General features: G+C 45.4%; 1 protein-coding gene across 1 annotated transcript; it reads right to left on the minus strand.

Moving 5' to 3' along the window:
- Positions 1-4,893: 4,893 nt before the first annotated feature.
- On the minus strand, positions 4,894-16,485 carry VSIG8 (V-set and immunoglobulin domain containing 8). The gene is made up of 7 exons (XM_087703445.1): positions 16,437-16,485; positions 15,376-15,551; positions 11,828-12,143; positions 10,046-10,210; positions 8,058-8,174; positions 6,698-6,839; positions 4,894-5,335 (listed from the first exon to the last, which is right to left on the minus strand). Exons 1-7 carry the CDS (start codon positions 16,483-16,485, stop codon positions 4,894-4,896), a joined length of 1,407 nt encoding a protein of 468 aa, XP_087559571.1.
- Positions 16,486-16,591: the final 106 nt, after the last annotated feature.

Here is a 16,591-nt window from a genome sequence, read left to right on the forward strand (position 1 = left end):
GCCATTCCTCCGCGGTGCGATCTTGTGTCTGTTTTTTTTAAAAAAAATAACAATAATACTTTATTTTGTTATCTGAAAGTCTTGCAAATTGGGATTTGAATGACTTTAGCATCGGCCTGCTGTCTGTCTGGGTTCGTGTGTGTTTTTAACCAAAAACCAAGTGTGCAGTCTCTAAAAAATTCTTAAAATGTAGTTTGTTTGTAGAGTTTTATGAGTAAGAGGGCCTTTTTCCTAAAATACGGTGCGTCCTTCAGGATTGATCCGTTGTCAATAAATCATCTGCTTTCACTGATGGATGTTGTGTTTGGAGTATTTGTTTTAAGTTCCCTTTTTAATGCTTCACTTCCAATCGGATGTCAGAAATAAAGAGAAGAGGTGTCATTGATCTATCATTCTTTGGGCATGATGACAGCCTTAAAAAAAAAATCACTTAACAACCATGCGACGAACTCAAGTGATTTAGCAACTGGGGAAACAAGACTGTAAAATGAGGCCAAACTCACTTAAACAGCTGTCTTGCTCAGCTACAGAAACTTTGGGATCCTTGAGGGTCGTAAATCGAGGATTTTAGGTATTTTAATCTTGATCAAATAAGCCAACTTTGTATTCCTTCCCTTGGCTGGAATTCATATACAGTAGTTCTTATCTAGGTCTTTGGTGCAAACAGCTGATTTTGTGTTGCAAGTTGTCATCCTAGCATCTGAAGGAGGTGTGTGGGGAGCAACTCCTGTTGTTTGCGGGTTGTGGGTAAAGACACACCGAAACTGATGTGGTTAGAAGTCAGAGGAGGCCAGACTTTTCCACGTCATCGAAAGATCTGCAGAAGTTGCTAGTTTCTCTTTTTGGTTTTCAATCGAGGTGGCCAACAACTTTTCCAACAACTCTTGTGAAGCATTTTCTCACCCAATACAGGTTGTCTTTCACTTACGACCATTCATTTAGTGACTGTTGCAATAGGTAGTCCTCGACTTACGACCCAATTGAGCACAACACTTCCCTTGTTTAGTGAGGCATTTGTTAAGTGAGTTCTGCCCCGTTTCATGACCTTTCTTGACACAGTTGTTAAGCGAACCACTGCAGTGGTTCAGTTAGTGACATGGTTGTTAAATGAATCTGGCTTCCCCCCTTGACTCCGCTTGCCGGAAGGTCGCAAAAGGGGAATCATGTGACCCCAGGACGCTGCGACCGTCGTAAATACGAACCACTGGCCAAGCCACTGAATTTTGATCACATAATCACAACTGTCATAACTGCGAAAAACGGTCGTAACTGCAAAAAATGGTCATAAGTCACGTTTTTCAGTGCCATCGTAACTTTGAACAGTCACTAAACTAAACCGTTGTAAGTTGAGGACTACCTTTACTGAAGAAAGTAACTTACGGACAGTTTTCAGACTTATCACCATTGCAACATCCCATCTAATCAAAATGCAGCATTTGGGCACGTTTAGTGACTATTTAAACGCACTGAAAAAAAGGGACAGGCACAGTTTATTCACACTTACGACCATGTCGGCATCCCCGTGGTCATGTGATCAAAATTCAGATGCTTGGTGAATGACTCGTATTTATGACGGTCGCAGTGTTCCCGGGGTCATGCGACCCTCTTTTGCGACCTTCTAACAAGCCAAGTCAATGGGGAAGCCAGACTCACTTAACGTCCGTGTGATTAACAACTGCAGGGATTCCCTCGCGGCAAGAAAAGTCATGACACGGGGCTCGGTGGGCGAAACTCATCTGACAATTGTCTCGTTTAGCAACGAGAAGTTTGGGGCTCAGTTCTGGTTGTAAGTCGAGGATCTCCCGGGTGGGAAAGTCCACCTTTTCCCCGTCACCTTGACTGCCCAAGATACTTAGATGGTTTCTTCAAAGTGGAAAAACCCAAAGGTGAAAATTCTCCTCGCACATCTGTGCTAGTCGTTCCCGACTCTAGGGGGCGGTGCTCATCTCCGTTTGAAAGCCGAAGAGCCAGTGCTGTCCGAAGACGTCTCCGTGGTCATGTGGCCGGCATGACTAAATGCCGAAGGCACACGGACCGCTGCTCCCTTCCCACCAAAGGTGGTTCCTATTTTTCTACTTGCATTTTTTACCTGCTTTCGAACTGCTAAGTTGGCAGAAGCTGGGAAGCTGGGACAACTCACTCTGTTACGCGGTGCTGGGGATTCGAACCGCCGATCTTTCTGATCGACAAGCTCAGCGTCTTAGCCCCTGAGCCACCGTGTCCCATAAACCCACTGCCATAAATCCCGTCGCGTCTCTTAAACGTGGCCTAATCCGAACGTGGAACAAACATTGTTTGTTTGCCTGGTGACAAAACGAGAAAATCTCTTAGGGCGGCTTGCAATTCAGGTTTATGTTGAATCAGAAAATGGGTCAGATCTGTTTTGAGAACTCAACTCGTTGTCACGTTAAATTTTGGGAGTTTCTCTGGCAGGCCAGCTCATTAGTCGAGCATTTCCTGTGAGAAATACAATCCAGACTGTCAGGGTGTATCAACAGTCCTCGGTTTACGACAGTTCATTTATCGACCATTCAAAGTTACGACGGGAAAAGTGACTTGAGCGTTTTTCACGCTTACGACTGTTCACATGATCAAAATTCAGACACTTGGCTCGTATTAATGACGGTTCCAGTGTCCCGGGAAGTCGCGGGATCCCCTTTTGCGACCCCAAGTCAATGGGGAAGCCAGATTCACTTAACAACGGGGTCACTAACTTAATGACTGCAGTGATTCACTTAACCACTGTGTCAAGAATAGTCGTAACATGGGGGCAAATTTCAGTAAGCTACTGAAATTTTCCAGTGTCCCATAAGTCACTTTTTTCAGTACAGGTAGTTCTCGACTTATAACAGTTCATTTAGCGACCGTTCAAAGTTACGATGGAACCAAAAAAAAGGAGCATTTTTCACACTTACGACATTGGCACTATCCTGGTGATCACGTGATCAAAATTCGGACCCTTGGCCACTGATTCATATTTACGACGGTCGCCATGTCCCGGGGTGACATGATCCCCTTTTGCGACCTTCTGATAAGCCAAGTCAATGGGGGAAGCCAGACTCACTTAACAACGGTGTCACCAATTTAATAACTGTGGTGATTCACTTAACAACCGCGGCAAGATTAGTCGTAACCGGGGAAAATTTTCAGTAAACAGCTGTCTTGCTTAGCAACAGAAATTTTGGACTCAGTCAAGGACTGACTCTTCACCATCAAGCCAGGAAGAGACTTTTCTGCCCTATTTCATCCTCGGCGGATGTTTAAATGGCCATTTATAAAAACAGGACTTGAGTCATTTGGATAACAATATCTTGTTTATTAAGAGAATTTCTACGCCTTTTCCTTCCGACGGCAAAGTGTTAAGGAATGACTTATTTTACCTTCAACAGGATGAAAGCTCACCCTTCAGTCAGCCTGTCAATCACAGGCTGGAGAGTGCTGTGTTACTATAATTAAATAAATAACCTTGCAGCGAGACCAAAGGCGGAGTTAAAAGTCTCCACATTTTGGGTGAAAGGAAAGGAAAAAAATTAAACCACCAGCAACTTAAGTTTTCTCAAATTCGAGAACTCGCCATTCTCAAATCCAGGGGAGCCGATTCTTCATCGTTGTCCTATCGTGATTTGAAATCCGTGGGAAGAACTTGATCGGCAGACCCCCCCCCCAAAAAAAATACATATCAACATCTGGCCCGAACGTCTGGCTGATGGGTTTGCATTCTCCTTGAAAAGGTGGTGAATGGTGAATCTAGACAGCATCCTAAAAAGCAGAGATATCACCCTGCCAATCAAAAGTGTGTCTAGTCAAGGCTCTGGTTTTCCCAGTTGCCATGAATGGCTGTGAAGGTTGGACCACAAGGAAGGCTGTGGGCCAAAGAATGGGGGGCTTTGAACTCTGGTGCTGGAGATGAAGATTCCTGCATTGAGTCCCTTGGACTGCAAGGCCATCCAATCGGTCAGTCCTGGAGGAGATCAACCCCGGCTGCTCTTTAGAAGGCCAGATCCTGAAGAGGAAACTCAAATCCTTTGGCCTTTGAGAAGGAAGGATTCCCTGGAGAAGAGCCTCATGCTGGGAACGATGGAGGGCAAAAGAAGAAGAAGGGGACGGCAGAGAAGGAGGTGGCTGGATGGAGTCACTGAAGCAGTCAGCCTGAGCTTCGATGGACTCCAGAGGATGGAGGAGGACAGGAAGGCCTGGAGGAACATTGTCCAGGGGGTCGCGATGGGTCAGACATGACTTAGCAACCAACAACAACTACTCTATCTATCTATCTATCTATCTATCTATCTATCTATCTATCTATCTATCTATCTATCCATCCATCCATCTTTCTATCTATCCATCTATCTATCCATCCTGCGAGTCCCTTGGACTGCAAGGCCATCCAACCGGTCAGTCCTAGAGGAGATCAACCCTGGCTGCTCTTTAGAAGGCCAGATCCTGAAGAGGAAACTCAAAGACTTTGGCCACCTGATGAGAAGGAAGAAGGACTCCCTGGAGAAGAGCCTCATGCTGGGAACGATGGAGGGCAAAAGAAGAATGGGACAGCAGAGAAGGAGGTGGCTGGATGGAGTCCCCGAAGCAGCTGGCCTGAGCTTCAATGGACTCCAGAGGATGGTAGATGACAGGAAGGCCTGGAGGAACGTTGTCCATGGGATCGCGATGGGTCGGACACGACTTCACAACTCACAACAACAATGTAGGCTTTGTCTGTGTGAAATTGTAGTCTCCAGGTAGCAGGTTGAAAAACAGTGAACTATTGCATTTAAAAATAATAATAATAATAATCGGTTGCAAAGTTAGATTAGATATTCCCTGCCATTTTTGTAACTCTAACCCGCACCGTTTGCAAATGTTCGGGGCTGGACGGGGGGGAAATCAAGAGCAGGAGACTTAAATGACGAGTCCTTCGCGGGTTTTAGCCTGCATCATTACGGGAACACCGCCAAATTGTCCCGGATGGCTCCTTTTTCCGTGAGTTGCCTCCCGGTCACAAGTGGGAGAATCTGAATTCGGACTCTCGTGGCACGGAAGGTTAGAAGAGGCCGAGGCGGAGGATTTCCCGTGGCTGTAGGAAGGCCCGCAGGGGTCGTAGTGAACCCGAGCCTTGGTGGTGACCGTGGAAGGATGGCCACTGGATGGGGGCGAGGCGCAGGAATTCGAACTCGGCTCTGGGTCTTGACTCGCAGAGACCATCTCCACCCCTTCTTGTTCCCGGGGGGACTCGTATTTCCGGCGTTGCATGAAGTTGATGTTATGGGGGATGTACCCCAAAACGGATCGTAAACTGCTGTTACGGCTCTCCTGTCTGGGACGGGGTGCAGCGGTGTCTACTCTGGAAGCGGGAAGGAAAAATCTTACTTCTCTGGGCAATTTGGGGATCTGTTTCCAAGGAAGCCCAGCCAAGAAAGAGAGAGAGAGAGACGTGGCGCAAAGGGAGACTTAAAAGACCTTTTGGGCACCCTTAGAATCCTGGAGTTGGAAGCAATGAGGAACCCTTGAGGATATCCAGTCTGACCTCTGCCCGGTGCAAGAATTTAAATTAAAACATCCTGCAGAGATGGCCACCTGGGTTTCGCTGGTATTCCTCAGTTGGAGAAGGAAGCGGAAGAAAATGTTAGAGGGAAAAAAAGGAAGGAAGGAAGGAAATAAAGAAGGAAGGAAGGAAATAAGGAAGCAAGGAAGGAAAAGTGTGTGTGAAAGAAAAGAGACAAGGAAGACAAGAAGGAAGCAGGAGGAAAAATTCGTGTGAAAGAGAAGGAGGGAAAGAAGGAAAGGAGAAGGAAAAAAAGGAATTTTGTGAAGGGAAAGGAAAGGAAAAAGGGAGGGAGGAAATTTGTGTGTGAAAGGAAAGAGAGAAGGAAGGCTAGAAGGAAGGAAGAGGAAAATTTCTGGGTGGAAGAGAAGGGAAAGAAGGAAAGGAGAAAAAAGAAGGAAGGGATTTTGTGAAGGGAAAGGAAAGGAGAAAGAGGGAAGGAAGGAAGGAAGGAAAATTGTGTGTGCAAGAAAAGAGAGAAGGAAAACAAGAAGGAAGCAGGAGGAAAAATTTGTGTGAAAGAGAAGGAGGGAAAGAAGGAAAGGAGAAAGAAAAAAGGAATTTTGTGAAGGGAAAGGAAAGGAGAAAGAGGGAGGGAGGGGAGGAAGGAAGGAAGGAAGGAAGGAAGGAAGGAAGGAAGAAAGAAAGGAAAATTGTGTGTGCAAGAAAAGAGAGAAGGAAGACAAGCAGGAAGCAGGAGGAAAATTTTGTGTGAAAGAGAAGGAAGGAAGGGAAGGTAAGGGAGGAAGGAAGGAAGGAAAGAAGGAAGGAAGGAAGGAAAGAAGGAAGGAAGGAAGGAAGGAAGGAAGGAAGGAAGGAAGGAAGGAAGGAAGGAAGGAAGGAAGGAAGGAAGGAAGGAAGGAAGGAAAGTTAATTCTGAACCCTTGGAAGAGAGCTTACAATCCAGTAGAGACCAAAAGTCCAAGACCCCAGGAGCATTCATTTATTATATAAAATAAATATTATCAAATCACCCCAACGCTCTGGATGGATTAATCATGGCACCACGATGACAGCTTCCTTCCTTTGGTCTCCCAGGGCTCTGAGAAGGAGACCCCGAGGTCCTCAAAACGGGTCCCAGGAGCAAGTCGGGAAGAAGGGACATCTCCCCCCAAATCCCCTCCCTCCCCCCCTCCCTGGCCTCCCCCTCCCCCCCCTCACCTGATTTGGCTGGATTCCTTCCCGCAATCCCTCTTCTTCTTCTTGCAACAGCGGAGAAGGCAGACGATGAGACAAATGAGGAGCACCAGGAAAAGCAGGGAGCCCAGCACCGCTCCCACGATGATAGTCAGGAGGGGGGAATCTGGAGGAGGAGGAGGAGGAGGAGGAGGAGGAGGAGGAGGAGGAGGAGGAGGAGGAGGAGGAGGAGGAGGAGGAGGAGGAGAAGGAGACCAAAGTGAGATGCCATTGGCTGGAAGGGGCTGGCTTGAGCCAAGGATCAAGGATCATGGATACCGTAGTGAAAGGATGAAGCTGGCTATGTTTCCTAACTCTGGGATCTGGATATTTTTCTAGACAATGTGATGTTGTTTTCCTTGTGTCTGAAGACTTCCATTCCTTCCTCCCTCCCTCCCTCCTCTTTTCCTTCCTTCCTTCCTCCCTGTCTACTTCCTCACCGACAGTATCTCCTTCCTTCTCCCCCTTTCCTTCCTTCCATTTCTCTTTTCTCTTCTTTCCTTCCTTCGTACCCTCCTGAATACCTCTTTACCTATCTCTTTCTTTCTTTCCTTCTTTTTTCTATTTTCTCTCCTTTTCTTCCTTCCTTCCTACCCTCCCTCCCTGTCTACCTCTTCGCCTATCTCCTTCCTTCTCCTCCTTCCCTTCCTTCCTTCCTTAATTCCATTTCTCTTTTCTCTTCTTTCCTTCCTTCCCTCCTGTATACCTCTTTACCTATCTCTTTCTTTCCTTCCTTTTTCTATTTTATCTCCTTTTCTTCCTTCCTCCCTACCTTCCCTCCCTGTCTACCTCTTCGCCTATCTCCTTCCTTCTCCTCCTTTCCTTCCTTCCTTCCTTAATTCCTTTTCTCTCCTTCCTACCCTCCCTACCTCCTGTATACCTCTTTACCTATTTCTTTCTTTCCTTCCTTTTTCTATTTTCTCTCCTTTTCTTCCTTCCTTCCTACCCTCCCCCCCTGTATACCTCTTTATCTATCTCTTTCCTTCTCCTTCCTTCTCCTTCTTTCCTTCCTTCTTTTTCTATTTTCTCTCCTTTTCTTCCTTCCTTCCTACCCTCCCTCCCTGTCTACCTCTTTGCCTATTTCCTTCCTTCTCCTCCTTCCCTTCCTTCCTTAATTCCTTTTCTCTTTTCTTTCCTTCCTACCCTCCCTCCCTGTCTAGCTCTTCACCTATCTCCTTCCTTCCTTCCTTCTTTCTTTCTTTCTTTCTTTCTTTCTTTCTTTCTTTCTTTCTTCTTTCTTTCTTTCTCTTTCTTTCCTTCCATTTCTCTTTTCTTTCTTTCCCTCCTTCCTTCCTCCCTCAAGCTTGGGGCTTGAGAAATAGATAGCAAATGGGTTTTCACTTACCATGGGAGACTTCCAAGGTGCAGCGAGCTGACCCAACTTTGTTGGAGACGATGCACTGGTAAACCCCAAGATGGTTAGGTGATACTTTGTGAATGACCAAATCCCCAGGACTGGAACCTTCAGAGGAGAGAGAGAGAGAGAAGAAAGATATAAGTGTATATTTGTCTGTCTGCCTATCCATTCTATCCTCTACTCATCCATCCTTCCATCTACCAAAAGATCTATCTGCTTCACTGTTTTTTCTCTCTATCCGTCCGTCCGTTCATCTGTCCATCATCCATCTATTTGTCCATTATCTATCTATCTATCTATCTATCTATCTATCTATCTACTATCTTTTTGTCTATCTATCTATCTATCCATCCATCCATCCATCCATCCATCATCTATCTTTCTGTCTGTCTGTCCGTCTATCTATCTATCTATCTATCTATCTATCTATCTATCCATCCATCCATCCATCCATCCATCCATCATCTATCTTTTTGTCTGTCTGTCTGTCTGTCTGTCTGTTTGTCTATCTATCTATCTATCTATCTATCTATCTATCTATCTATCTATCTACTATCTTTTTGTCTATCTATCTATCCATCCATCCATCCATCCATCCATCATCTATCTTTTTGTCTGTCTGTCTGTCTGTCCGTCTATCTATCTATCTATCTATCTATCTATCTATCTATCTATCTATCTATCTATCTATCTATCTATCTACTATTTTTTTGTCTATCTATCTATCTATCCATCCATCCATCCATCCATCCATCATCTATCTTTCTGTCTGTCTGTCCGTCTATCTATCTATCTATCTATCTATCTATCTATCTATCTATCTATCCATCCATCCATCCATCCATCCATCATCTATCTTTTTGTCTGTCTGTCCGTCTATCTATCTATCTATCTATCTATCTATCTATCTATCTATCCATCCATCCATCCATCCATCCATCATCTATCTTTTTGTCTGTCTGTCTGTCTGTCTGTTTGTCTATCTATCTATCTATCTATCTATCTATCTATCTATCTATCTATCTACTATCTTTTTGTCTATCTATCTATCCATCCATCCATCCATCCATCCATCATCTATCTTTTTGTCTGTCTGTCTGTCTGTCCGTCTATCTATCTATCTATCTATCTATCTATCTATCTATCTATCTATCATCTATCTATCTATCTATCTATCTAATCATCCATCATCTATCTTTTTGTCTGTCTGTCTGTCTGTCTGTCTGTCTGTCTATCTATCTATCTATCTATCTATCTATCTATCTAATTATCCACTTATTCATTCACATATCAGTCCATCCATCATCCATCTATCTGTCCATCATCTATCTATCTATCTATCTATCTATCTATCTATCTATCTATCTATCTATCTATCCATCCATCCATCCATCATCTATCTTTTTGCCTATCTATCTATCTATCTATCTATCTATCTATCTATCTAATCATCCACTTATTCATCCATATATCAGTTCATCCATTCATCCATCAACAATTTGTCCACCCATCCATCCATCCACTCATTCCTCTCTCCGTCCATCTATCCCAGAGGTTCCTTTATATTTTGTCCTCGAACCCCCACAAAAAGACCCCGAAGGGGGAGACTCTCTGCAGCAACACAAGCGTTCATCGCACGTATCCGTCCCAGGGGCCGTAGTTTGAGGACCCTGACTGAGTGCAATACAAAAAATGCAAATAATTTTTCTGCGGACCACCAAAATTTTCTCACAGACCACCGGATGGTGGCCGTTGTGTTAGGAGGCCGGGGCAGATGGGAATTGGAGTCCAAGGACACCCCAGGGTGTTCTAAACAGGGATTGTTTGAGTCCCGCATGAAGACTTTTCAACAAATCAGTTTCATCGCGGTGCCCCCCCCCCATCCCTGGCCTCGCTCTCTCTCTCCCTCCCTTTCCAGCAACACTTCCTGCGCCCCATCACGCCAACTTTAGGGGCACTCCTGCGGTTTATCTTACCTGCCATGGTGTTCGCGGGCAGCCCACTCTCTATGGGGTAGTCTGCCAATTTGGTCCAGCGGTACATGAGCAGAGGGCTGCCGGCTTGAGAGCTACAGCGGAGCGTGACTTCGTTGCCGAGGAAAACCTTGCCTGAGATGGCGCAATGTGGCGTGGAGGGTTTTTCTGGTAGAAGGACGAAAACGGGGCATCGGTTAGCAAAAGTATTGTCGGCCTCGCCGGATAAACATGATGGGAATCACAACTGGGCTTGAGCTTATTCTAGTTTGCGGTAAAGTTACATCGGCCGGATCTTGTAAGTCTGAAAGTATAATTCTTCTGCTGCCTCCTTTACAGCCTGAGAAACTAGGGAGGGTCCCTTCTGAGCCTCTCGCCCTGCCTGTTATACATGTGAGGGCTATGCCGTCTCTTATCTGACTGTCCTTGAGCTCCGTCTCCCAACGTCGTCTCCACATACCTGCACCACTCTGAACCCTTTCCATAGATCTAGATTCTCCTCCTCCTCCTTTACAGCCTGAGAAACTAGGGAGGGTCCCTTCTGAGCCTCTTTCTCCATCCCTTGTGCAGCCGAGGACTAAGCTGCCTCTTATCTACCTGTTGCCTAAAGCTACATTAATAGAATCTAGCATATCCGAAAATACAATAGCAATAGCAATAGCAATAGTAGTTAGACTTATATATCGCTTCATAGGGCTTTCAGCAGTTTACAGAGTCAGCATATTGCGCCCAACAATCCGGGTCCTCATTTTACTCACCTCGGAAGGATGGAAGGTTGAGTCAACCTTGAGCCGGTGAGATTAGAACCGCTGAACTGCAGATAACAGTCAGCTGAAGTGGCCTGCAGTACTGCACCCTAACCACTGCGCCACCTCGGCTCATTTACAAATCTCCCACTGTCTCCTTTACAGCCTGAGAAACTAGGGAGGGTCCCTTCTGAGCCTCTTTCTCCATCCATTGTGCAGCTGAGGGCTCAGCTGCCTCTTATCTCTCTGTTGTCTAAAGCCACATTAATAGAATCTAGCACATCTGAAAGTACAAATCTCCCACTTGTCTCCTTTACAGCAAAACTCACTGAACACATTTCTCACTTAACAACAGAAGTTTTGGGCTTCTTTGTAGTCGTACGTCGAGGACTTCCTGTAATCGTATGGGCCACGGTGGCAGAGTGGTTAGAGTGCAGTACTGCAGGCTACTTCTGCTGACTGCCAGCTGCCTGCAATTTGGCAGTTTGAATCTCACCAGGCTGAAGGTTGACTCAGCCTTCCGTACTTCTGAGGTGGGTAAAATGAGGACCCAGATTGTTGGGGGCAAGAGGCTGACTCTGTAAACCGCTTAGAGAGGGCTGTAAAAGCACTGTGAAGTGGCATATAAGTCTGCTGTTGCTATCTTCCTCCCTCCCTCCCTCCCTGTGGTTAGAAGGCAGCATTGAAGGCTAATTATGCCCACTACAAGGAGTTCGATCCTGACCAGCTCAAGGTTGGCTCAGCCTTCCATCCTTCCAAGGATGGTAAAATGAGGACCCAGATTGTTGGGGGCAAATAGACTGTCTCTGTAAACCGCTTATGCCCACTGCAAGGAGTTCGACCCTGATTGGCTCAAAGTTGGCTCAGCCTTCCCTCCTTCCGAGGTGGGTCAAATGAGGACCCAGATTGTTGGGGGCAAATAGACTGTCTCTGTAAACCGCTTAGGGAGGGCTGTAAAGCGGTATATAAGTCTAAGCGCTATTGCTATTGTGTTAGGGGCCTGTGCTCCGCTTCCTGTCCAGTATTCACACTCACTCACCGAGCACCCTGACGGTCACTTTACGAGTGGCCACCGAAGTCTTCTTCACTTTGCACTCGTAGGTGGCCGAGTCGGAAACCTGAACATTTTGGAGGTTGATGGATGCGTCGTACTTGCTCGGATCCGGGGCCGCGAAGTTGACCCGCTGTTGTAAGCCATTGCAGCAATCGTTGGCCGACCCAAACATGCGACTGTCTTCGCTCTGCTGGACTCCCGGATTACTAAAACGGACGGCATCTTGGTTTCCTGACGCTCCCCTGGGGTGAAAATATGGGTATCCGGGATGTATCACTTGCTGGCCTTGGTAACTCAAGATCTGATGGGCAGGAAGCATAGAACAACACTGTTGAATCAAAAAAGAGAGAGAAAGAGGTTTCTGATTGGCTTCAGGGGAAATGGGATCTGGTGGCTGCAATTTTTGCAAACCCCGATCAGGTTCGATCTCCCCATTTGGATGTGGAAATTGGAACCGCGGAGCCGAGGTGGCGCAGTGGTTAGGGTGCAGTACTGCAGGCCACTTTAGCTGACTGTGATCTGCAGTTCAGCGGTTCAAATCTCACCGGCTCAAGGTCGACTCAGCCTTCCATCCTTCCGAGGTGGGTGAAATGAGGACCCAGACTGTGGGGGCAAGTTGCTGACTCAATTTGCTAAAAAAAATTGTAAACCGCTTAGAGAGGGCTGAAAGCCCTATGAAGCAATATATATATATGTCTTTCATTTCTGCAAGTCTGCAAAGGTCGCTCTCCAAATCCAAAATTGCAGAAATCAGGTTTGTTTGTTTCAGATATTAAGCTTTGATTTGTTATTCTCCCTCGGCTTTGCAAACTCCGATCAGGCAATCTTACCTTGATAACTTTTTAGGTAAAGGTTCCCCTTGCACATATGTGCTAGTCGTTCCCGACTCTAGGGGGCGGCGCTGCGTGCCTTTTCTCCACCCAGAACTATGCACTGATTAATTTAATCAATTTTCCAATTAATTAGACTTGGGAAAGGCAACTTTCTCCTCTGCAGTCATGTAAACTGAACTTCAAATTTGGCAAATTAAGGCAAATTTACCGGGGGGGATTCTGGGAGTCGAATTATTGGGGGATTCTGGGAGTCAAAGTCCACCCATCTTTTTTTTTTTAATTATTTTTATTAGTAAAAGAAAAAATACAACAACCAATAGCTGGTAAAAGACAATGCAACATCCACTGTTTTGCTTTACATTTGACTATGTTTCAAGACATTCCCGTGATATCAAAATCATTATAGACATCAAAGGTTAGGTATCTTCTTCCCTCCCTCCCTCTTTCCTTCCCTTGTTTTTTCTTTCCCACTCCCCTTCCTTCCTTCCCTCCTTCTCTCCTTCCTTCCCTCCTTTCTTTTCCTTTCCTCCTTTCCTTCCCCTTCCCTTTCCTCTCTCCACCCCCCTCCTTCTCTCATACCTTCCCTCCCTCCTTTCTTCCTTCCTTCCCTCCTTTCTCTTCTCTTACGTTCCCTCCTTTCTTCCCTCCTTCCCTCCTTCCTATCTACTCTCCTTCTCTCCTTCCTTCCCTCCCTTTTTCCCTCCTTGCTTCCCTACCTTCTTCTCTCCCTCCTTCCTATCTTCTCTTTCTTCTCTCCTTCCTTCTTTCCACCTCTCCCTTCCCTTCTCTCCTTTCTCTTCTTCCTTTTTAACCTTCCCCCCTTCTTCTGCCTTTCCCTTTTTCCTGTTCCTCTCCTTTCTCCTCTCCATCCTGTCTTTCCACCCATCTTAAAGCATGCCGGCTGGGGGATTCTGGGAGTTGAAGTCCACCTATCTTAAAGTCGCTAAAGTTAGGAAACATTGGAATAAGTATCGAATCTGGATGACCTCAACAAACTCACCAGTTTAAAAATCTGGCCCCAAATTGTTGGAAGTGTAAAAAAAAACACCAGGCACTTTTTATTATACGTGGTGGGCGTGCAATGAGGCAAAAAAATTATTGGAAAATGATTCAATCATGGTTAGGACAAATGGTGGGAGACCAAATCTTGTTTAAACTGGAAATTTTTCTCCTAGGTATAATACCGGAGGGGTTTAAGAAAGGTACACTTTATTTAATTATACATGTACTAACTGCGGCACGCATAACTTATGCACAATATTGGAAAAAAAGAAAATACCCCATCAGAGCTAGATATAATCAGGAAAGTGTTGGCCTGTGCGGAAGCAGATAGGGTGACTCTTGAACTTAAAAATGAAGAGGAATCGGAATATTTTGAAGTCTGGAACAGATTTTATGAATGGTATAAGACAAGGTGACAAGACTGGAACCAACTGTATATACTGTGATTGGACAGAAGGATAATGTATTAAGTAGGCTAATTGTTAATGGTTGAGACTAGCTGTATATAATGTGAATGTATGGTCACCTCGACTTTTAAATGTAAAAATGTAAAAATAATCTCCATCCATTGTGCAGCTGAGGGCTAAGCTGCCTCTTATCTGCCTGTTGCCTAAAGCTACATTAATAGAATCTAGCGCATCTGAAAGTACGAATCTCCCCCTGTCTCCTATACAGCCTGGGAAACTAGGGAGGCTCCCTTCTGAGCCTCTTTCTCCATCCATTGTGCAGCTGAGGGCTAAGCTGCCTCTTATCTACCTGTTGCCTAAAGCTACATTAATAGAATCTAGCACATCTGAAAGTACAAATCTCCCACTGTCTCCTTTACAGTGTGAGAAACTAGGGTGGGTCCCTTCTGAGCCTCTTTCTCCATCCATTGTGCAGCCGAGGGCTCAGCTGCCTCTTATCTACCTGTTGCCTAAAGCTACATTAATAGAATCTAGCACATCTGAAAGTACAAATCTCCCACTGTCTCCTTTACAGTGTGAGAAACTAGGGTGGGTCCCTTCTGAGCCTCTTTCTCCATCCATTGTGCAGCCGAGGGCTCAGCTGCCTCTTATCTACCTGTTGCCTAAAGCTACATTAATAGAATCTAGCACATCTGAAAGTACGAATCTCCCCCTGTCTCCTATACAGCCTGGGAAACTAGGGTGGGTCCCTTCTGAGCCTCTTTCTCCATCCATTGTGCAGCTGAGGGCTAAGCTGCCTCTTATCTGCCTGTTGCCTAAAGCTACATTAATAGAATCTAGCGCATCTGAAAGTACGAATCTCCCCCTGTCTCCTATACAGCCTGGGAAACTAGGGAGGCTCCCTTCTGAGCCTCTTTCTCCATCCATTGTGCAGCTGAGGGCTAAGCTGCCTCTTATCTGCCTGTTGCCTAAAGCTACATTAATAGAATCTAGCACATCTGAAAGTACAAATCTCCCACTGTCTCCTTTACAGTGTGAGAAACTAGGGAGGGTCCCTTCTGAGCCTCTTTCTCTATCCATTGTGCAGCCGAGGGCTCAGTTGCCTCTTATCTACCTGTTGCCTAAAGCTACATTAATAGAATCTAGCACATCTGAAAGTAGAAATCTCCCATTGTCTCCTTTACAGCCTGGGAAACTAGGGAGGGTCCCTTCTGAAACTCTTTCAATATTTATTCAATATTTTTAAATGTAAAAATAATAAAAAATATATTGGGGAGAAAAAAAAACTCACCACATTGTCCAAATTGGTGGGATCAGCATTCATCTGTGTCCACTCAATATCCAAGTCATTGGGGCCATCATCTTGGGGTTCCAGCTCAAACGGACACCCCAGCTTCACCGACTCCCCCTTGGCCAGGTAGATGACCTCCCGGCCTTTGGCATTGATCTTCACAGCAGGTGAAAGAGCTGATGGTCAAAACAAAGTGAGACGTGTCTTTACTTGCTTGTAGAGCACCGGAGAGTAACTTACTACACAAAATAATTTAATTTCTCCAAAAATATTCCAGCAGATTTGAATGCTTACACCCAGAAAGCTTCAGCTCCTCTCCTTTCCTTTCCTTTTGTTTCTCTTCCCTTCCCTTTCCTTTCTTCTCCCTCCTTTTTCTTTTTCTTTCTTCCTTCTTTCCTTTTTTCTCTCTTTCTGCTTACTTCCTTCCTTCATTTCTTTTTCTTTTCTTTCTCTCTTTCTTTCCTTTTTCATTGCCTTCTTTCTGCTTTCTTTCTTTTTTCCTCCTTCCTATCTTTTTTCTTTCTTTCTGCCTCCTTCCTTCTTTCCTCTCTTCTTTCTCTTCCTTTCTGCCTCCTTCCTTCCTTTTTTCTTTTTCTTTTTTCTTTCTTTTTTCTTTCTCTCTCTCTCTTTCCTTTCTGCCTTTCTTCCTTCCCTGCTTCTTTCCTTTCCTTTCTTTCTCTTTCTTTCTTCCTCTTTCCTTTCTATTTTTTTCTTTCTTTCTGCCTCCTTCCTTCTTTCTTTCTCTTCTTTCTTTCTTTCTTTCCTCACTTTTGTCTTTACTTTCCCTTTCTTTCTTCCTTTTCCTCTCTTTCCTACCTTAATACAGTAATTAACTTTGGATCATATTTCTCTCTCCTGCCTTTACAAAATCTAACCTCAACACACACCCCCAACAACAACAAAGAGAACTAGAAACTTGACTGTCTGCCACTTTCCAAAATGTGGTACAGTTCAGAAGCTCCCCTCGTTTCCCAACTGCCGAACTTCTCCCCAGCCAGGGAAAGCCACCTGGGACGGGATGCCTTTTGCTGCCTGCCAAGAACGGACGATGCCAGCCTTACCCGGTGCCAGGCAGAGAAGGAAGAACCTCAGGGCTTGAATTCCAGCCATGCTCCGCGCTGGAGTTGGCAGGCTTGAGAGAGCGAGAACGTCTTTGTCCCCAGACTGGGGAGAAGTTGGAGCCGCCGAGCTTTTGATGCCGCGGGCCTGGCCCCTC

The sequence above is a fragment of the Thamnophis sirtalis genome, unplaced genomic scaffold, assembly GCF_051295495.1.
Source record: "Thamnophis sirtalis isolate CommonGarterSnake01/CBP01778 unplaced genomic scaffold, rThaSir2_p1.2 scaffold_2, whole genome shotgun sequence".
NCBI lineage: Eukaryota > Metazoa > Chordata > Lepidosauria > Squamata > Natricidae > Thamnophis > Thamnophis sirtalis.